Below are 22,580 nucleotides of genomic sequence, written 5' to 3'. Positions count from 1 at the left end.
TGTTAGGAAGCAATGTTATTACCCTTCACAAGGGATTGTCTCCTAGTCCCAATTGCAAATAGACCAACATCTCCTTGCAATCTATAATGAAAATGGGACCAATTGACTCTCATGTCACAGCCTAGTGAATAGTCACTTTCTAGTGGTCTTTAGAAGATATATGCTCACACATTTCGTTCACAAAGTAGACCCAACTTGGGGCTTACATGTTCTCCAACATTCAACACTTCTAACTAAAAGGTTTACATTTCCTCGTGCATTTAATTGCAAGCGACTAATTTTGTTCTACGTTGATTATATTTAAAATATGTGGATTGGATTGTAAATATGTACAGTTATTATATGGATAATTTGATTTTTGCGTGTTAGAAGACAAACAATGTCATTAAAATCAGGAGTTCTTTTTTAGCACGTCATATCCACGTTGTTCGTGCAATATGTACACACGAATTAACAATTTGATCAATGCTTTTTAACTATGCTACATGTCATATTTGAGCTGGTATTTAATGGCAGGATAATAGCTAGGTTGACAGAATAACCTAATTGATACAATACCTACACTTTGAGAACTCAATTAGAATGTTTCGAAGTTTAGGGGAAGCATAATTTGAAGACATCTAATGCAATTAGCCCTAATTGCAAGCTCAGGTTGTAGGTAGAGATGTTCATGGGTCAACTTAAATTGGTTTAGGTCGAGCCCATGTATGGTATCGATATCACGTACAATTGCAAGGCGGGTATGACCCAACTTTTTTTTTTTTATCTAAATACTTTAAAATATTAAGTGAATTTTCGAGTTTTAACAAATAACCCGACCGTTAAATAGGTGTAGTTGTAAGGAAGCTATCACGGTGGCGAGGAAGTTTATTTTGTGTACTACTAAAAGAATATGTCTCCAATGGTGAAAATGATAGCATTCCTAACAAAATTGATTGACCATCAAACCTTGTGTACGTAAAAGGGAAAGCTCATTACTGCATGAGAAATCCCACTTCTATTTTTCTTTTGGCTACTAGACTTTTAATTATGTGTTTAAGTTTTAAGTATCTATAAAAAATTGATTTTAAATTCATTTACATAATTAAATTTTAGTTTTAAATTTATTTATTTAATAATTAGATCTTTTATAAAATATTTAAGTTAAAAAAAAAGTTAAAATATGTTTTAAGCCTTTATACTGTGTACGATAATATGTTTAATTTTAATAAATTCTTGAATGAGATGCTATTAATTTGAGCTTATTATTTGATTTTTGATTAGGCGTAAAAGTAAATTCGAAATGTCAAAAAGAGTTGAAAATACAGATTGTCGTAAAAGTTTTGGGTCGAAAAACAAGTTGACGGAATGATTTATTTTGGAGTTTATTTGTAAAAATAATGCTTTTAGTTTTCCATTAGGATAATATTTTAATTTTCTAGTATTTTATCTTTTTAATATTTTTAGAATACTAGGTTAAACTAAAGAGTTCAAGTAAGATTATGCAATTTTATTTTCATCCTTTTATATTTTTTATTTGATACGTTAGTCAATTTGGGAGAGAGCCATGAGATCTTAAATTATACTTAAAAACTTTAATTTCGGTATTTGTTATTTCTCCGGTTTAGGAGATAGACACCATCGTCTCATAAAGTTGTATTGGCACTAAGTCAAAAAAAAGTTTGTTGATTTGGTGTTGATAGGCATATAGTTGGAAGAACTGAAACGATCGTCGGTCGTATTTGATCTATCGAAGAACACATTAGTGTGTCCAATTAAGTGGTTGGCTGGATTCATCAAGGGAAATAACAGTCAGATTTAAACAACCCGCGCAGTTAAGGACGTGTGTTCGAGTTGGGCCCTTTTAGTTCACAAGGCTACTGGAGAGCTAAATCATGAACACATGTTTCGTGGTTGTTTGTTTGATAAGAGTTAGTTGTTGGGTGTTCCTGCAACTAATTTATACATGAAAGGGTTGGAGATCTGAGGCGTCTTTGATCACTATAACTAATATAATACTTATACTTTAATTAAAAGGTAAACTCACGTTTCTCATTGCAAATCCTACATAATATGATCAATCATAGATTGTTGTTTACTTTTTTCCCCTTTATTTATTTATTTATTTATTTCAATCGTTATTTAAAAGGATCCCACTATAACAGGATCTTTAAATAGATGCCACTCTAGATAGTAATGTTCTATAAATAGTTTATGTAAACTAGATTTGTCACACCCACTACGCTATGGGTGAAAAAAAATCTATATTTAAAAAAAAATTCTTTTAAAATTTATACATTAATAAATATAGGTGGAATGGTAATGAACTTATATTTTAATACTATACTTAACACGTGTTCGGTATTTGAATTTGTAATTGTTTTCTTTAAAGATGATATAAAAGTACGGAAAAAAAAATCACTATAATAATATTAATTATAATTTAAAAGAAGAAGTAGTTTTGTAATGTTATAACTGAGTTGATAATTCGGTTAAGAGTAACATCGACTCAGTAAAAGACTTAAAAATAAATATTAAATAAAAAGTACATATTATTTTCTGTAATTTCACTTAATAGTTTATTTATCCATGTTTTTGACTTTTTACCAATTTCAAGCTATGCAATAAGAGACCAATTTAATCCCTTTATTCGAACTAATATCCACTAGTCATACAAACAACGTTGGGCTCTGAGTTTTTTTTGGGCCTGTTGTCCTTAATGGATTCTATTAAAAGAAAGGAAAATTTTAAATTTAATTTAAATATTTGTTTATTATTAAATATGAATCCTAGTTATATCAATTTCTTTTTAAGATTAATTTTATTATAAATTTTTATCATTTTTATTTTTTTAATATTTAACAAAATTTAACTTAATAAATTAATTGTTAGGATTTAAAATTGATTTAATTAAGGGGCATAATTGTAAAATTCATCCTCAACGTTTCAGGAGTTTTTTTCACTTCGTCCCTTAATGTTTTCTTATTGCAATCTCATCCACAACGTGGCAAAAATTTTCAAATATGATCACAATTGAGAATCCGTCAGTCAAATGACAGTCAACTATTCTGTCCTATGTGGCAAGCCACCTTTGGTGATGATGTGGCTGACGTGATATTTTGAGTTAATTTTTTTTAAAATTCAAAAATTATAAAAATATAAAAATAACTTATAAATGTTGCTTTTTATCTTTTACTAACGTTTTTGAATGCCCATAATTAATTTTTTTGGAGAAGATTATCATTTACTTCAATGGAAAACACGATGTTTTTGCTTATGTAAGTTTAGTTTTTCTCGAATTTTCATCAGCTAGTTCAGTGGTCCAATTCACTAACGTATTAACACTAAATACTATAATAAAACATATATTAATAGTTCAAGTACTACATCGAATATTTATAAAAATATAAGTAACATAATAAAACACATATTGATAATTCAAGAATCGTGTTAAATATTTTTAAAGTACAATTACGAAATTGGACCTTAGCTCTACATATAATTACCAAAACAAAAAAATAATTTTCTTTTAATAATTTATTCCACTAATAAAAAAAAGAGAGAAAAAGTCTCTAATTTGCTGACATGGAAGTGAGGTGGCGAAAATTGATGGAGAGTGAAGGCAAGAGGGGGGGAGCGTGTGCCCGCGTACACTCCGCATGCAATATAGGCGTGCAACCACGTGCTGTTTCTCACCCCATCAACGAACACTCCCATTCTCCACTATTCACCGTTTGATAAGATGTAGACGGTCCTGATTCTTATACAGTCTTATGCGACTACGCCTCTTAAGGAACGTTTCAATCATACAAAAGAACTGCAATTCCTTTCCCTTGCCACTTAGGCACCTATCCTCTACATTTCGCTTAAGTTCTACTCTCATTTAATCAACCAATAGAAATCGAGCTAAAGAAAATAGTAACCAATTTTAAAATGTTATAAAATGGTAATTAAATTATTTAAATATTATATTTAAGCCACTGAATTATTCTAAAGTTTTTATTCAAGTCACTCGACTATTAAATTTTTATTTTTTTAAAAGTTCAACTAAAAAGTTTCAAGTGACAATTTGACAGTCAATATGATGGATCAATACACATCGGTAAATAGGAAAATATACATTAGATTCAAGTTGATCTAATGGTCAGTATCGGAGATAGGGAATAAAGTTATTTGAATTTTGATTTACAAATTTGTTATATTCAGACTTTTTTTATTAAAAAAAAAACCTAAAACTATGCAGAGAAGGGAATGAGAGTTTTCGACCCAATGACTTAAATAAAAATTTTAAAATAAAACTATACAGAGAAGGGAATGAGAGTTTTCGACCCAATAACTTAAATAAAAATTTTAAAATAGTGTAGTGATTATTTTGTGACTTTTTGAAGTTAAATAACAAAAATATAAATTTAGTGTCATTTGACGTAATTTACCCAAAAAAAACTATGATAAATCATAGGTTTCACCAAATTATCATAAGGTTAGGGGGTAGGCAATAAAAACTTGAAATGGAATTTTGTGGAAGTGACGTGTAAAGCCAAAATGCCATTTGCAAATCAACTTCACCACAATGCCAGTACTGATTCTCTTCCAAATCCAATGGAAACTAAGAAAAGCTAACGTCCTCATATATTTACGTATATATCAATCAGACATCATTCGTCCAATCCTAAAGACCCTTTTCTTGTTGTTTCATTTTGCGCTACGAAAATCCATTACCAGTGAACCAGAAAGAGCAACAATGGCGGTGGTGTGCAGTGTTGGTTGCGGCTGTGGTAGCGTCAGTTTTCAACGGTGCGAGTCTTTAATGCTCTCGAATCCTACATCTTCAAAACCGAGAACGTCCAAGATCTTTGCAACGACGCCGCCGCCCTCATCTAAGCCCGTTGGCGGTGGCAGTCTCCAATCATTGCAACCAGAACGATCATCGTCAAAGAACAAACGCAAGGGGATTCCGTACGAGAAAATGGACGGCTGGATGAGAGATTCAGTGGCTGAGATTGTAAAAAAGTTACCCGAATCGCCACTCTTGATCCACGTCTACTCTGAAAACGCCACGATGGAAACAACGGCGGTGGAAGAAAACTGGGTTTCGATGAAACAGAAGTGGAAGAAAGGGGAAAGAGCTATGCCCGATGGGGTGATATTTGTTGATCAAATACAAGGAGTTGAAGAAGGAACATGGGGCATTGTGGTTCAAAGTAAAAGTGAAGAAGAAGATGATGGGTGTGGATCAGGACCAGGATCAGAACCAGTACCGCCAGCTTGCTATCTGTTGAAGACGACTAGTGAAGTGGGTTCAGGGTTGGGGTTAAGGTGCACCCATTTTTGTTTGGTGAAGGTTAGTAGTTTTAGAGAAAGTGCTTTCTCACAGCTCAAGAATTGTTGGCTTTTGCAGGGAAATTGAAGACCTTGTGGGGGGAATTGAATCCATATTTATATTTTAATTGAAAATTTTCTTGTTCATAAATAAGACTTGGTTTTCATTGGAATTGACAAAGGTCATGTTTGATTAAGTTAGGGAATTGATGTACAAAATTGTTATATGAATCAAAGACCTCACAGCTGTAAATACTTTTGAGATCACTAAACCTTGGGTGTTTTTTTTATGCTATGAATATATATGAGATCAATACTCAATTATGATTTAAGTATTATTAATTTCGAATTTAGTTTACTGTTTGAATTGCTTAAGCTCATTTGATAATTATCTAATTGAATTAAAATTTCTTTTAAATCGAACTCAAATAAGTTGCTAGCAGTAATATCTTATATACATCTCTACCAAAAACAACCTTGATTGGATGGTACCTTATTGTTGTTGATTGGTTGGTAGAACATTGTTGAGCTGATATATTTGTGGACATCTTTCCCTTATGAATTTAATGTAATCTTCACTTTATTTTGTTCATGGGTCTTTTAGTAATTAAATTGGGTTACAAGCCCATCATTGCATAATCAACAATTTTATTTTAAGTTGGCTGGAATTTGCTATGTGTAGAGATAACAAAATTTGAATTCATAGTAGAGTGGATTTTTTTTCTTTTAAATAGTGGATGCAGGCGAGATAGGTTTGGTGGATTTTTTTTAGATAATGAGAATGGTACAATTATAGTAATTGTTTGTTCTGCCCCTCCTCTCTCGACTATATGAAATTATCATTTTATCTTTGTATATATATGACTATTAAAAGAATAAAAATATAATAAAATGTTATAAAAAAAAGTACATAGTGTTTAATTTTTTTGTATTATGTATATCCATTTTACAATTCATGCTTCGGGTTAGTGGCTACCCCCTCCCCCAACAATATTGTTTCCAAGATTGGAACTTATGTTCTCCCCTTAAAAGTGTAATACGCTTTGCCATTACACTCAACCACTTGTTGGTATTATGTTTAAAATTTTAATTGACTTCAAAAGATTGAAAATATTAAGTACAAGTAGCAAAAATTAAATTGAAGTGGAGTAAGTTAGGACGGGGATAGATGCATCTAATATCCATGAGGATGGTAGTGACTTTTAAAATTATACATCCATAGTGAAATAAGGCGGGTAGTGGAATAGAATGTGCTAACCATGGAATAGTAATGGATTTAACATCTGCCCTCACCTCGCTCCATTGCCATCCTTAGCTAAGAGGAAGCTCGATAAGGATATCTTTACTAGCTTTTTAGTGGTCCTTTGACAGTTTTGAGAGGCAAGGAACTTAGAAACCGTGCATGGAAAGACTATCTCCCTAGGACACTTTGATTCATGCTCAGGCACTCCAAGGAACTCTAAGGACTTCAGGATTCATAATCTTCTTTATGAACCCTTCTTACCTAGGAGTTCGAGAATCGAGAGATGGGAGGCCCCTGCGATCAACATCTTAAGAGCAATGTTGACGCAGCTTGGAGAGCAAGGGAGCGTGCAGCTCCTATGGTGCTGTGGTGGGTGATTCGAAGGGTATAGTGCGAGTGAACTGTGCGCGCAAGCTAGAGGGCATCTTTGATGCATTGTCGGCCGAGGCACTGACCATTGTTGCAACCCTTAAGACGACTCGAGTTTTGCACTTCCACCCCATCATTTAACAATAATATGAAAATCAATTGAAAATCTCATAAAACATTTTCAGGCCATCAAAATGAATTATAAATGTCCATTTTTAAATATAGTGAAAGGAAAAGTCAAAAGTGAGAACATTATGATGTTTTTTTCAAAAATGATGTCTACCACTTGTTTCCTAACATATAGACATTAATATATGCATCAATAACCATTCACTTTATAAGTATCATTTAGTACTACATTTCATAATTGTACAAGGGGGGCATTGGCTAAATACAAAGATGTGAACATACATATACATATATTCATATAGAACGAAAACGATTAAGCATGCTCGTTCAACTCTTTGCATGTAATTTTTATGCTTAAAATACGTGACAAGGTAATTTACAAGGGGCTTGTTTCATGAAACACTATAACAATGGTAAAAAAAATAAAATAAAATATTTTGAGTTGGGTTAAATATTGAACTAACCGTGGCACACACTGATACTGACACCAGCAACAAAGTGTCACTCACCTGCCCCCATTTTATAAATTACAGGTCTATAACCAGTTTGGTCCCATCTTGCTTGTAATTGGCTTTGGGGCTGTATTATCTGCAACTTTGGCAAGTGAGCGATACTGCAATTTAACACTCTCTGCATTATCCAATGTCTTCACCACATACCTGCAAAACGAAAATTTAGTTAGCAAGATCGATCGACAATGCAGATACCGTGTCTATGTAATCCATAAGGTGATGACTAACCATCCATTCAAGCATTGCAAGGTTACAACGGCCTCACGTCCTACGAAACGTTGTGGGGTTCTCTTGTTCCCCTGTATCAACCAGCCTCCGGTCATGAAATTCAACTATTAAAAACATGAGTTGCAAGAAAAAATGCGAGGGGTTTCACTAGATATACCTTTATGATAACCCGATCCGTTACAGCAAATGGAAACTGAACACCTCTATTTCTTGGAGGATCCATGATATTTGGATCACCATAGCTACTCTTATCCTATATGAACACAGAAGTAAAAGGAGAGTTGGGGATGATATAAAAGAAGTGGGAACCCCAACGGTAAAAGTACCACGAGGCCCTTATACTAAGAGTTGGATTGCATTTTGCCTCCTCTACTAGAAAAATGAGCAATTTAGTCCTTATACATTAGATTAAAGAGCAAACTAGCTATTCTGTTAAAAATTTCATCTATTTCTATTGTTAAAAACTATTCCCTGTACGTTAGCATGAGGTACATGTGACGTGTCTAGTTATTCTGTCTGCCACGCCAGTTTTTAACAGTAGAAATGCATGAATTTTTTAACAAAAAAGATCAGTTTGCTCTTTGATCAACCTTACAAGGACTAATTTGCCCATTTTTAGAGTAAAAGGGGCAAAATACAATCTGACTCCTAGTACAGAGGCCTCTATGGCACTTTTACCGAACCCCAACTACATGTTTAGAAAGCTAGTAACAATAAAAGGAGGTATGAAAATGATAAACCTGGTCAAATCTATCTCTCCTCCTTTTAGGTGAGCGGTAGAATTGTTCTTCTTCGTGACGAAATGCCTGCACTGCAGCTCGGAGAGCTGCTCGTGAACATCAGCACAAAACAAACAAATAAATATCCATGTATAGGAAAAAAATGGTATGCATAGCACCGGCCATGGGAACTTTTTGCATTATCATAATTTAACCACAGGTTTGCCCCTTCATCAAAATTTATATCAAATACCGTCCAAAATCTATATCTGAGAAAATAGAAGTATAGAAACTAGAAACCTGGGAAATGGTTTAAGGGACACAGAGATGGGGGTGCTCAACATGAATAGGAAACTTAACTATGCATATCATCATTGCATGAAAATCTGAGCAAATTACAATAGCAGTTCACAAAACTATAACTGAGATTCAAAATTAAAGGGGATAAAGATTTTATTTTGCAACAGACGGATATTACTTACAAAGATTTGGAGCCACCGATGCCTCTGAAACTGATTGCGAACAAATGGAGCAAACTTTCTGATAATGCATTTGATAATATCAACATTAATATACTGTTGCAACAATTGTTAGCAAATGACAGGGTAAACTGACCATGCAGTTCAAGGAAAAAGCTATTGAAATAAGCTGGAAAACAAGATAAATAATACACAGATTTAAAAAATAAATATAAAAATGAACTATAATTGCAAAGGCACCTTATGATACAGTTAAATGAAATTGGATATAATATCTTGCTAAGAATGGACTGTATAAAGGAGGCAGAAACTTCAAAAGCCAACAATCAATCACAAAACTAGATTCAAAGGTCATTCTTAATATTTCTTAAGGCCAAAGGATTTATATGGCTTCTACAGCAGCAATACATTTTCAGTCATGGATTGAGATAACAGAAGTTCCGCTCACAGATTGTTAAGACATTGAAGCAATTCCACTAGCAAATAAAAGTTGAGCAGAAAGGTTCAAACGTTGACATAAATCATAATTCACCAAAACACAATGCTTAAGAACAAGGACTGTAGGGAGGGGAAAAATGATATGGATACACATAGATGAAAATACCATTTCTCACATAAGAATTATAGCACCATATACACCATCTAGTCCATGTTACAGTCCGTCTTTGACAGGTGCTATTATAGTACTGGTGAAAAGACTAAATAGTCATTTTATTTGAAAGAAAGTAACTGTCCTGACAACAAAATAATACTTTACAGAATGATCCATTTATGTACAGGCTCATACTATTTGTTTCAAAATGATAAAAAGCGATCTCTTACCAAATGTAAAATCGTTCAACATAAGTAACCAATCTCAAATTATACCAATATGCCAAGCCTGATATTTTCAGGCTAAATTACTTCGAGCTGATTATCACACACTGAGATGGCTGACTTATAAGTTATGGTGAAAGTAAAAAAGCAAATAAAGATTAAAAAGATTGAAAATTATATAGGTCAGAACCATGCCTATGATCTATAATGCACCTAGGATATAATACTTTAACCAAGACCTGAAGCAAAAGTGATCATTCATGTTATATTAGTAACAAATCTACCAACTTTACCGAAGTGGCAATGTGGTGCGACTGTTTTGCTTGAGAAAAGAAAGTACTAAACAGAATGGAAAAGAACTTGATCAATACATGGCAGCATAGAACACATATATAAAATTTGTTATCTTGGAGTTAAACTCATCACTTCTAGTGATTTGAACCATCAATTGACCAATCAAAACTAATTGTTCAAAGCATGGCACAATCTTCTCCAAGCACAAAGCATCATGTTTAAAGAACAAATATTAGAAATAAGTTAACAAAAAACTCACCATTCTAAGAACATGCTGTAATCCAGCAGCACTGAAGGAATGTCCACAAGGTAATATCATCGCATCGTCCATAAGAGCTCCCCTGAATTTTTAAAAAGTAATGCAAATAAAGTGAAAACATCACTCCAACATTTCCTTTTCCCTTCTTTCTGTAAGTAGAACAAATCCTTGATATGTAAGGATCAAAGATCGATGCACCATTGGAAGAAAAATACAGAGACAGATGAAAGCTAAACATATTTCTCCATAGTCCTACTTGTTTCCTACACATGCGTCACTTTCCATGGTAGCTTATACTACTAATATCGACTTTCCTGCTCAAAATCGCAGCCGAAGCTCACTAGTCAACAAAACCAGTAAAATTTACAACTATATGAACTAGTAGTTAACATTACGTTTAAGGCATTAAACCATCAAATCCAACAAATGTATTAACCATTCTTTCAACAATTAAAAGTTATAATTACTTACGTGATGGGGTCGGAGAAAATGACTCGCAAGGGATCACTGGACTCGCATAAAGACGAAACATCTTTTCTTCCACTAAATCCACATCCACCACCATTTTCTGCCACAATAATATCCTTCTGTCCATTAGCACCTGCAACAGAAGCAGACCCTTCTCCACCGTGCGAATACTGTGTGTAATAAAGATCTCCATCTGGATCCGCAATTGTCACCGCATTTTGATAACTATTACTCTCTCTCAACCCTTGCCCCACACCATTTCCTCCTTCCTTCACTACCAGTTCCCTGCCATTCCCTCCCACTTTCCAATTATAAAAAAAAAAAAAAAGATAAATAAATAAAGCTTCTACTTTTTTATATAGAAATCAATGAACTTTGTGAAAGATTGAAACAAATGAAAATTAACATCATTGATGTATCCTCGGCCTATGAACACATCAACGGATTAGCTAGTTCAAGTAATAACATCATGCTGATAAATGACCTATATGCAAGAAGTCATCAAGTTCCAGCTTAATTATGCGCGAACTCTTCAATTTCGCAGGGCCTGCTTACTTTGTGAACCCATAAGGGCTCGACAGAGTCGTAAAATAAAACTCTGACCGGCACGATCTCGTCAAAGCCGAGGCACATCAACAGACATTGATTACAGAAATAACAGAGAACTTACCAAAGGAATGCTTTGCTTTTCCGTTTCCCATTCTTTCGGGATCTGCACTTCCTGCATTATTTACAGTCTCGTTTCCACTATTATTATTTTTATTAATATGATTATTTATATTCATATTATGATTTTTGTTACTAATATTATTTTCGTTAGGATCATCATCATCATCCTCGTCTTCCTCCTCGTCGTCGTCGACATCGTCTCCATCCAATTCATCGTCACCGCTGTTAGTGGAGCCACCTCCGGGACTACTCCCCCAATTCCTCTGGTGATGATTCGGCGAGCTACGACGGTCTGCGGAGGCAGCAGCGGCGGCAGCCGCGGCGGCGTAGATGTTGGAGGAGCGGAATTCGGGAGGTTGCAAAGGAGGGAAGGAGAAAATTTTATCGTCTATGAAGGAAGTTGGATCTCGGGTTTTTGAACCGGGTCGGCCGGTTGTATCGGGTCCGCAATTAAAGGCCCGCATCGGGTCGTCTTGGAAGACGTTGAGAGTGATTTCGTCGGAAGACATCGCAATTAAGGGAAATTCTGCATCTTTAGAAGGGTAATTTGGGGAATTCAAGGGAACAAATTCAGGGATTTTCCCCAAGAGCGTAGCAGTAGGGTTTTAGATATTTCTGCACGGTTCACGTTTTGGGGGAAGGAGGAGAAAGAACGGAACCCGAATCAGAAACAAAACGACGTCATTTCATTGATTGCCTGAACTTGGTAGATTTTTTAAAATTGGTACCTAAGTTTTTTTTATTGGTCAAATTAGTACCTTAAGTTTGAAATTGTTACCATATCGTCTAAAATCTTAAAGCCAATAAATTGTGATGACATGACAATCAAACACGTAATCAATGGTGATGTGCGGCATAAATGATGACCCAAGTACCATGCAAAGGAGAAATTTATTTATGGACTCTTCTCACCACATTATTTATGATCTTTTTTAATTATTTAATGATATTTTAATAATTTTTTTATGTCATCGACACATAATTTTAGTAACTATTTTTATCCTAAATCTAAAACCCTAAATTTTGAACCATGACCCTTGAATTTTGAAAAATATTAACGGAGAGGTTTATTTGCTTTTGCATCTTTCGTTCAAAACTTTGTTCACAGACGGTTAGGGATTTAAATACTTAAAGTATTAACATTGGGTCTCACGATATCAGAGGTGAAGTAAGAAATTATATAATGAGGAGCTAAGATAAAATTTAAAAAAAAAAACAGGGGGCAAAGCTAAAATATTTTGCGTTGAAGTAACTCAAACTAAATTTAAACATTTGAAAAGAGTCTAAATTATAATTATTCCATTTAAAGAAAAGCTAGAAAGGAACTAAATTGAACAAATAAGAGGCACTATAATCATAATTATACCATTTAAAGGTCTAAAGCTTACCTGCCGCTTTAGCTCTGCCCTTGCATGACATGTTTGATCGAGATTCGCCTCGAACACGTTTAACATTCATTTAATTTTGTACCATAAATTACAATAAAATGTGTCAAAAAATTCAACGATTATTTAATAATTTCGAAATATTACCTAGAAAAAATTAATCTTCATCTACTAAAAAAAATTATGTTTAATAATAATATAATAATTTATAAATTAAGATACAATAATTATATTTTAAATAAATTTCTCTTTAAATAGTTGGTGTCTACTTTCTAAATTCAATTTGTTAGAGGCCGATTGTGACTCTATTTTTGTATGTACATCTTTTTGGTCATGTCAATTATTGAAAGTTATTAGTTATTAAATAATCAATGGTCAAAACAAATAATTAAATACTAAATTACGTAAATAGTCATAACCATCAGTTAACTTTTAAAATTAGTTATAATATCAACTTTAGCTCTCGATATTTCTAAATTATGTCAATTTAGTCTTGATTCTAAAAAAAATTAACTCTCAACATTTACACATTGTGTAATTTAATTCTTTTTTTACAACTTTGTTTTTCTTTACCCTTTTATCTAAAAAGCTAAAAATAAATTTATTAGCTAAATTTAATTAAAAATATATAAAAAAAATAGGAGCACCCAGAAATCCAAGATAATACTTTTTATCTTTTCTTATTCCTTTAAAACTAATCTTCATTCTCACAAAGAAAAGAAAAACTACAAAAAGATAGACCAAATTATACAATTTGTAAATGTTGAGAGTTAAATTTTTTTTTTTAGAATAAAGACTAAATTGATTATATAGGTAAAATACTAATTTCTAATCAACAGCTTCACTGAGACCATACACGTTGGGGTCATTGCTTGGAGAAGAATCCATCGCTTTTTTCTCTAAAAAAGTGTGAACCCCATACTAGAAAGGTTTAGGAAGATGATTAATGATTATATTTGTATTGATTTTTGTTGGTTTAATTAACTTTTTTTTTAACCAGTGTGTTTGTTGTTTCGTGTTTTGAACATTTGAACAGCACTATCTGCTGGAATTCCTTTTCTTGATCCTTACTTAAACAAAGATGGATTATTTGATTATGGGCTTACTTTCGCGTTTGCCGGAGCTACTGCCATGTCTGCAGAAGATTTAGCCAAGTGGAATGTTTCTTTTGCGCCTACCGGCATATCTTTAAGTAGACAACTTGACTGGATGTTTAGCTATTTCAATACAACTTGTCATGGTAACAAAGGTTAGCATCTTTCCTATATATATATATATATAAGTTTGTTGATATAGGATGTGGTGGAACAGGTTGAAGGTGGCTCACACGTGAGTGTCAAGAGCTGCTAGCAGAGGTTGAAGATAGATTATTCTTGTAGACTTAATGGTCGAGTGATGGAGCCCCTACTAGATGTGATAGGAGCAGGTCCTGAGTGGATCTTGATATGACCTTGTGGTGGGTCGTGTGACAAGGCACGTGAGTGTCTTTAGTTGGTTGAGCTATCATGCAGGCGAGACCTCCATGATGGAGCGGTTGGTCTAATGAGGCCTCCTGGTGAGGTAATCAGGTATAATAACAATGTTCAGAATGGATTAACACAAATAACCACTTGAGGTGTTATATTTGGTAGATTGCTTCAAGAAAAATGGAAAATCTCTTTTCATGGTTGGGATGCGAAAACCCTAATGAACGGCTTAGTTGGGATGGAGTTCATTTGACACAAAGAGCATATGAGTTAATGGAAACATGGCTTGTACGTGACATCTATCCGAAACTTCAATGTGAATACATTGTTTCATATAGTTCTGCTGTCTAGTTCCTGTAGGAATTAGTGGGGCTGTTTATGTTTCGAACTTTCTGTCATCCACACACTCATCTTTTGGTTGGTCACGATTTGATTTTGATCTGTTTCCTCTCTTCTGTCCTTGTATCATTATTTTCTACAATCCAATACGGAATATAAGATGTATTTTCTACAATTCAAAGTATAACCTAAAGTTTTCCATTCCCATTGTAGCTTCCTTTGATTGTTTCTTGGGGTTTGGTATAGGATGCTATCGCTTTATTGTGCCTATTTTTGGTGCTTTACCCTATTTTAATTTTCATTATAAAGCCAAATATGCTTCATTGAATTTTTCTTCACTTTAGTTTAAGTTTATTGCTTTCCAACTTCCAACAAAAAAACCATAAAAAACATCAAGTTTGGCCAATTCCCACTCCTGTCTCGACTTCTAAAAAATGGGTAGCGATGATGAATCTGATTCAGGGAGCATTGATGTTATCATTGATTATGAAGATTCTCAACCAGCAACTCCTCCTATGGAACAACCTAATGTGGTGGGAGCAGCAGCAGCTCAAGCTCCAATTATTTCATCATACAATGACAAAATCCGACCTTTGCTTGATGTCATCGACAGGCTCAGGCTGCTCATGGTGATGAAAGAAGGCATACAGCTCCCCACAATTGTTGTGGTTGGAGACCAGTCATCAGGCAAGTCTAGTGTTCTTGAATCCTTGGCTGGTGTTAACCTTCCTCGTAGCCAGGGCATTTGCACCAGGGTACCTCTCATAATCAAGTTGCAGAACCATGCAAGGCCAAGGCCAGAGCTCTACTTGGAGTACAATGGCAAAATGGTCCCAGTGGAGGAACCCCAGATTGCAACAGCCATAAACATTGCAACTGATGAGATTGCAGGCCCGGGTAAGAGCATATCTGACATCCCTTTGACTTTGGTGGTGAGAAAAGACGGGGTTCCTGATCTTACCATGGTTGATCTTCCTGGAATTACCAGAGTTCCTGTCCATGGTCAGCCTGACAACATATATGAGCAGATCCGGGACATCATCATGCAGTACATAACACCAAAGGAAAGCATTATCCTTAATGTTCTGTCGGCTACGGTTGATTTTTCAACTTGTGAATCCATTAGGATGTCGCAACAAGTGGACAAGAATGGTGAGAGAACTCTTGCTGTGGTTACTAAAGTAGATAGGGCCCCCGAAGGGCTTGTTGACAAGGTTACTGCAGATGATGTGAATATAGGACTTGGTTATGTTTGTGTTCGGAATCGGATTGGTGATGAACTCTATGAAGAAGCAAGGAAGGAAGAGGCTAGATTGTTCGAAACTAATGCACATTTGTCATGTATTGATAAATCAATTGTGGGTGTTCATGTTTTGGCTCAAAAGCTTGTCCGAATTCAAGCTAATGAAATTGCAAAGTGCTTGCCTGAGATTGTTAAAAACATTAGTGCAAAGCTGGAAGCAAATGTTTCAGAGCTAGAGAAAATGCCAAAGGCCTTAACTTCTGATGCTGATGCCACTCAAGCTATGATGAGGATCATTCAAGCAGCTAAAGAATCCCTCAAGAAGCTTCTTTGGAGGGGGGAATTTGATGAATACCCCGAGGACAACACGAAGCACGGGACTGCTCGGTTTGTCGAAATGCTGAACCGGTTCTCCGATGAGCTTCACAACTGCGAGGAAAGTAATCTATCAAAAGACTTTTTAACAGAAGAGATCAAGGGTTTGGAAGATGCTAAGGGGATCGAACTACCGAACTTCCTTCCCTTTGAAGCATTCCTTCGTATCTTACGGAAAAAAGTCGAGAGGATATCATATCTCCCTATCAAGTTCACCGAAAAGTATTGGGATTACATAGACGATGTGGTGATGTCTGTTTTGACGCGCCACTGGGAAATGTATTATCACGTCAAGGTATTCGCGAAAGGAGCTGCACACAACCTTGTTCAAAAGCTGAGGGAGCAATCAATCAATAGGGTGAAAGAGATAGTAGAAATGGAGAAGCTAACAGGCTATACATGTAACCCTGATTACATGATGGAGTGGAATAAGCTCATGAAGGAACAAGACCATTTCATAAACCAAATATCTGGAACAAACATGGGGCCGCTGCCTTGCTGTGTGAACCTCCAAGGTTTCGGGGAAATCCAAGTCGAACATCTCAGACAACACTCGAATGTTTCGATCCTGCAACAAGCTTTCGCCCTGAAGATGAGAATGGTTGCTTATTGGAAGATATTTAAGGTGAGATTGGTTGATTCCATGGCATTGCATTTGCAATACCATGTTCATAATCTTGTACACAATGACACTGATGAGATTATGAAGGAGCTGATGGGACCAGATGGACATGGGATAAAGATGATGCTGGTGGAATCTCCTGCCATTGTTGCAAAGCGTGAGAAGCTTAAAAACAGCATCAATGTGTTAAAGGAGTCCAAAGATAGTGCGGCCAAGGTCATGGACAGGATTGCTGTTTATGATGCTTACTTGGTTTAATATTTTCACATAAAATTTAGGTCATCATCATGGTTTGCTTTATTACATGCTGCAAGTGTCTGTACTCTATATATATAGCATAGATTATAAAGAATTGAAGATTATATAATAATGTCAGAACTACTGTGGACGGTAAATTGGGGGATTAGTTTTTCTTTATTTTGTTTTCTTTAAAATCTTGCCAATCGAGTCTTAACTTAATTGTCAATGTAGGAAGATATAAGTTTTTGTGCGCAGAAGCATATTATCCTCTTATTTATGGCTTAAAAAGGGGCTACAGGTACTTCTAGATATTATGTCAAAAAAAGCAGATATTATCAAAACAGAATCAGACACCATATTCGATACAAAGAGAAAAAAGAGAGAGTAAATATATATTCTTTTAATTTTAACTAATGTTATAAAATTTGATAAATTACTTAAAATATTTCAAACTCAATGCATCCCCCATTCATAGCTATTCTAAATTAACAACAATAATTATGTATGAAACTACATACTTTAACAATTGAAACAACAATAATTATGTATGAAACTACATACTTTAACAATTGAATTACAAAAAATTACACAAAAATCAATATTTACGCTAAAATTGAAAAATAAAAATTAGAATAATTTGAAATAAATTTTTTATGAGTTCAATTTTTTATATAAAATAAAATGATTAAAGATTAAAATATCTAAATGAAGCCAATGAGACATTGTGGGAACTTCATGCAATTTTCTTTCGAAGCCTCTTTGCATGTCCCCTTTGAGAGCTCTAGAGTATAATGAATTTCACATACTCTCAAAGCGAATCCGACAGTGTGGGGATCGAACTACCGAACTTCCTGCAACAACTTTTCAATAATTCCAAGTGTTTAACTTATAATCTCCAATCTTTTTATAATATTACTTTCTAGCTCTTATACAGCTGCAAGGTCAATATTCCATCATCTTTCTTTCGAAACTTTGTTCATAAACTATCCGAGATTTGAATACTTAAAATATTAACATTAAATCTCACGATATCAGGCGAAATCATGAATTATATGATGAAAAGCTAAGATAAAATTATAAAAATAGGAGACAAAGCTAAAATATTTTACAGTAAAATAACCCAAATTAAATTTAAATATTTTCACATAAAATTTGGGTCATCATCATGGTTTGCTTATTGCATGTTTTGCTTTTTTGTGTAGCAAGATTCCAATGTTCCATGCCTTGGTATGCAATCATCTTTTTGGATTTTTATTTTTAAATACAGATGTTCTCATCTATTAATATGGTATTTAGGTAAAATTTTTCGAATAATAACTGATCAGTCTAAATGTTTGGGGGAAGAAGTCCAATATCATATTTGTTTTGACGTAAAAACAATACCAAAGTATTATCGTACATCAATATTCGTTAAATAATCCAAAAATAAGGAATAAAGAGAAAAATATCGTACATCAATATTCGTTATATAATCCAAAAACAAGGAATAAAGAGAAAAATATAGTACATCAATATTCGTTATATAATCCACAAAACAAGGAATAAAGAGAAAAATATACTTGGTATCTAGTTCTTGTAGGAACTTGTTCTGTTATCGACGCACTCATCGTCTGATTGGTTCCGATTTGATTTTGTTCTATTTCCTCTCTTGCGTCCTTGTTTCACTATTCTCTACAATCCAATACAGAATATAAGTTGTATTTTCTACAATAAAAAGTATAACATAAAGTTTCCATTCCCATTGTAGCTTCCTCTGAATGTTTCTTGGGATTTGGTATAGGATGCTATCACCTTATTGATCCTATTTTTGGTGCTTTACCCTATTTTAATTGTCATTATCAAGCCAAGCATGCTTCATTGAGTTTGTCTTCACTTAAGTTAAAACTTGTTGCTTTCCAACTTCCAACAAAAAAACCATCTAAAACATAAAGTTTGGCCAATTCCCACTCCTGTCTCGACTTCTAAAAAATGGGTAGCTATGATGAAGCTGATTCAGGGAGCATGGGTTTCATCAATGATTATGAAGATTCTCAACCAGCAACTCCTCCTATGGACCAACCTAGGGTGGTGACAGCAGCAGCAGCTCAAGCCCCAATTATTTCATCATTCAACGACAAAATCCGACCTTTGCTTGATGTCATCGACAGGCTCAGGCTGCTCATGGTGATGAAAGAAGGCATACAGCTCCCCACAATTGTTGTGGTCGGAGACCAGTCATCAGGCAAGTCTAGTGTTCTTGAATCCTTGGCTGGCGTTAACCTTCCTCGTAGCCAGGGAATTTGCACCAGGGTACCTCTCATAATCAGGTTGCAGAACCATGCAAGTCCAAGGCCAGAGCTTTACTTGGAGTACAATGGCAAAATGGTCCCAGTGGAGGAACCCCAGATTGCAACAGCCATAAACATCGCAACTGATGAGATTGCGGGCCCGGGTAAGAGCATATCTGACACCCCTTTAACTTTAGTGGTGAGAAAAGATGGGGTTCCTGATCTTACCATGGTTGATCTTCCTGGAATTACCAGAGTTCCTGTCCATGGTCAGCCTAACAACATATATGAGCAGATCAGGGACATCATCATGCAGTACATAACACCAAAGGAAAGCATTATCCTTAATGTTCTGTCGGCCACGGTCGATTTTTCAACTTGTGAATCCATTCGGATGTCGCAACAAGTGGACAAGAATGGTGAGAGAACTCTTGCTGTGGTTACTAAAGTAGATAGGGCCCCTGAAGGGCTTGTTGACAAGGTTACTGCAGATGATGTGAATATAGGACTTGGATATGTTTGTGTTCGGAATCGGATTGGTGATGAATCCTATGAAGAAGCAAGGAAGGAAGAGGCTAGATTGTTCGAAACTAATGCACATTTGTCATGTATTGATAAATCAATTGTGGGTGTTCATGTTTTGGCTCAAAAGCTTGTTCAAATTCAAGCTAATGAAATTGCAAAGTGCTCTCCAGAGATTGTTAAAAACATTAGTGCAAAGCTGGATGCAAATGTTTCAGAGCTAGAGAAAATGCCAAAGGTCTTAACTTCAATTGCTGATGCAACTAAAGCTATGATGTGGATCATTCAAGCAGCTAAAGAATCCCTCAAGAAACTTCTTTGGAGAGGGGAATTTGATGAATACCCCGAGGACAACACGAAGCACGGGACTGCTCGGTTTGTGGAAATGCTGAACCGGTTCTCCGATGAACTTCACAACTGCGAGGAAAGTAATCTGTCGAAAGACTTTTTAACAGAAGAGATCAAGGGTTTGGAAGATGCTAAGAGGATCGAACTACCGAACTTCCTTCCCTGTGAAGCATTCCTTCGTATCTTCCGGAGAAAAGTCGAGAGGATATCGTATCTCCCTATCAAATTCACCGAAAAGTATTGGGATTACATAGACGATGTGGTGACGTCTGTTTTGACGCGCCACTCGGAAATGTATTATCAGCTCAAGGTATCGGCGAAAGGAGCCGCTCACAATCTTGTTCAAAAGCTGAGGGAGCAATCAATCAATAGGGTGAAAGAGATTGTAGAAATGGAGAAACTAACAGGCTATACATGTAACCCTGATTACATGAGGGAGTGGAATGAGCTCATGAACCAACAAGACTATTTCATAAACCAAATAACTGGAACAGACATGATGTTGCCACCTTACCCTGAGGATCTCCAAGGTTTCAGAGAAATCCAAGGTCTCAGGGAGGTCCAAGGTTTCGGAAAAATCCAAGTCGAACATCTCAGACAACACTCCAACGTTTTGATCCTGCAACAAGCTTTCGATCTGAAGATGAGAACAGTTGCTTATTGGAAGATATTTAAAGTTAGATTGGTTGATTCCATGGCATTGCATTTACAATACTGTGTTCATAATCTTGTAAACAATGACATTGATGAGATTGTGAAGGAGCTGATGGGACCAGATGGACATGGGATGGAGAAGATGCTGGTGGAATCTCCTGCCATTGTTGCAAAGCGTGAGAATCTTAAAAACAGCATCAAGGTGTTAAAGGAGTCCAAAGATAGTGTGGCCAAGGTCATGGACAGGATTGTTGTTTATGATGCTTACTTGGTTTAATATTTTCACATAAAATTTAGGTCATCATCATGGTTTGCTTTATTACATGCTGCAAGTGTCTGTATTCTATATATATAGTATAGATTATAAAGATTTGAAGATCATATAATAATGTCAGAACTACTGTGGACGGTAAATTGGGGGATTAGTTTTTATTTATTTTGTTTTCTTTAAAATTTTGCCGATCGAGTTTTAACTCAATTGCTAATGTAGGAAAACGTAAGTTTTTGTGCGCTGAAGCATATCATCCTTCTATTTATGGCTTAAGAGAGGCTACAAGTACTTCTAGAAATTGTATAAAAAAAAGTATATATTATCATAACATAATTGGACACCAATATTCGTTACCTAATCCACAAATCAAGATACAAAGAGAAAAAAGAAAGGAGTAAATATATATTCTTTTAATTTTAACTAATATTATAAAATTTGATAATTTACTTAAAATATTTCAAACTCAATGCATCCCATTCATGGCTATCCTAAATTAACAACAATAATTATGTGTCAAACTACATACTTTAACAATTGAATTACACAAAAATTAATAATGACACTAAAAATTGAAAAATAAAAATAGAAATAATTTGAAATCAATTTTTTATCAGTTCAAATTTTTTATATAAAATAAAATGATTAAAGGTTAAAATATCATAATGAAACCAATGACACATTGTGGGAACTTCATGCAATTTTCTTTCGAAGCCTCTTTGCATGGCCCCTTTGAGAGCTCTAGAGTATAATGGATTTCACATACTCTTCTTTCAAAGCGAATCTGACAGTGTGGGGATTTCGGTGTCTAAATTGATGAAGAATCTTTGAAGGTTAGCTAAGGCGATCAAACTACCGAACTTCCTGCAACAACTTTTCGATAATTCCAAGTGTTTAACTTATAATCTCCAATCTTTTTATAATATTACTTTCTAGCTCTTATACAGCTACAAGGTCAATATTCCATCATCTTTCTTTCAAAATTTTGTTCATAAACGATCCGAGATTTGAATACTTAAAATATTAACATTGGGTCTCACAGTATCAGGCGAAGTCATGAATTATGTGATGAAGAGCCAAGAGTAAAATTAAAAAAATAGGGGACAAAGCTAAAACTTTTTACATTAGAATAACCCAAATTAAATTTAAACATTTGAAAAGGGTGTAAATTACAATTGTTCCATTTAAATAAAAGCTAGAAAGGAACTAAATTGAACAACTGACATTTAAGAGGTCTAAAGCTCTTATCTACTCCTTTAGCTATGCGTTGCATTTGCATGACATGTTCATCGAGATTCGCCTCAAACACGTTAACATTCACTTAATTTTGTACTCCAAATTACAAAAAAATTCAACGATTATTTAATA

The 22,580-nt window shown here is 34.7% G+C and overlaps 4 protein-coding genes across 4 annotated transcripts; 3 read left to right on the top strand and 1 right to left on the bottom strand.

Moving 5' to 3' along the window:
- The first annotated feature begins 4,478 nt into the window (after positions 1-4,478).
- On the top strand, positions 4,479-5,630 carry LOC107940461 (uncharacterized). Its single transcript, XM_016873892.2, has one exon. It carries the CDS (start codon positions 4,550-4,552, stop codon positions 5,384-5,386), a length of 837 nt encoding a protein of 278 aa, XP_016729381.1. The 5' UTR covers positions 4,479-4,549; the 3' UTR covers positions 5,387-5,630.
- A 1,595-nt stretch (positions 5,631-7,225) lies between these two features.
- LOC107940486 (U-box domain-containing protein 62) lies at positions 7,226-12,169 on the bottom strand. The gene is made up of 8 exons (XM_016873918.2): positions 11,485-12,169; positions 10,818-11,115; positions 10,347-10,428; positions 8,981-9,038; positions 8,520-8,605; positions 7,937-8,032; positions 7,780-7,850; positions 7,226-7,698 (listed from the first exon to the last, which is right to left on the bottom strand). Exons 1-8 carry the CDS (start codon positions 11,990-11,992, stop codon positions 7,575-7,577), a joined length of 1,323 nt encoding a protein of 440 aa, XP_016729407.1. The 5' UTR covers positions 11,993-12,169; the 3' UTR covers positions 7,226-7,574.
- A 2,393-nt stretch (positions 12,170-14,562) lies between these two features.
- LOC121225512 (dynamin-related protein 4C) lies at positions 14,563-17,330 on the top strand. Its single transcript, XM_041109834.1, has one exon. The coding sequence runs from the start codon at positions 15,108-15,110 to the stop codon at positions 17,169-17,171; it is 2,064 nt and encodes a 687-aa protein (XP_040965768.1). The 5' UTR covers positions 14,563-15,107; the 3' UTR covers positions 17,172-17,330.
- Positions 17,331-18,876: 1,546 nt separating this feature from the next.
- Positions 18,877-21,358, top strand: LOC121225511 (dynamin-related protein 4C). Its single transcript, XM_041109833.1, has one exon. The coding sequence runs from the start codon at positions 19,122-19,124 to the stop codon at positions 21,219-21,221; it is 2,100 nt and encodes a 699-aa protein (XP_040965767.1). The 5' UTR covers positions 18,877-19,121; the 3' UTR covers positions 21,222-21,358.
- Positions 21,359-22,580: the final 1,222 nt, after the last annotated feature.

The sequence above is a fragment of the Gossypium hirsutum genome, chromosome D13 (assembly GCF_007990345.1).
Source record: "Gossypium hirsutum isolate 1008001.06 chromosome D13, Gossypium_hirsutum_v2.1, whole genome shotgun sequence".
Lineage (NCBI taxonomy): Eukaryota > Viridiplantae > Streptophyta > Magnoliopsida > Malvales > Malvaceae > Gossypium > Gossypium hirsutum.
Note: the sequence above shows the minus strand (reverse complement) of the source record. Positions and strands in the feature narration are given on the sequence as shown.

Bases quoted from the DNA above. Each gene is read 5' to 3' on its own strand.
- LOC107940461 (XM_016873892.2), top strand. From the start codon at position 4,550: ATGCCAGTACTGATTCTCTTCCAAATCCAATGGAAACTAAGAAAAGCT.
- LOC107940486 (XM_016873918.2), bottom strand. From the start codon at position 11,992: ATGTCTTCCGACGAAATCACTCTCAACGTCTTCCAAGACGACCCGATG. The intron at 8,033-8,519 runs GTTTATCATTTT...GTGTTCATATAG, and splicing joins GGAGAGATAGATTTGACCAG to GATAAGAGTAGCTATGGTGA. The intron at 7,699-7,779 runs GTTAGTCATCAC...TTCGTTTTGCAG, and splicing joins TTGCAATGCTTGAATGGATG to GTATGTGGTGAAGACATTGG.
- LOC121225512 (XM_041109834.1), top strand. From the start codon at position 15,108: ATGGGTAGCGATGATGAATCTGATTCAGGGAGCATTGATGTTATCATT.
- LOC121225511 (XM_041109833.1), top strand. From the start codon at position 19,122: ATGGGTAGCTATGATGAAGCTGATTCAGGGAGCATGGGTTTCATCAAT.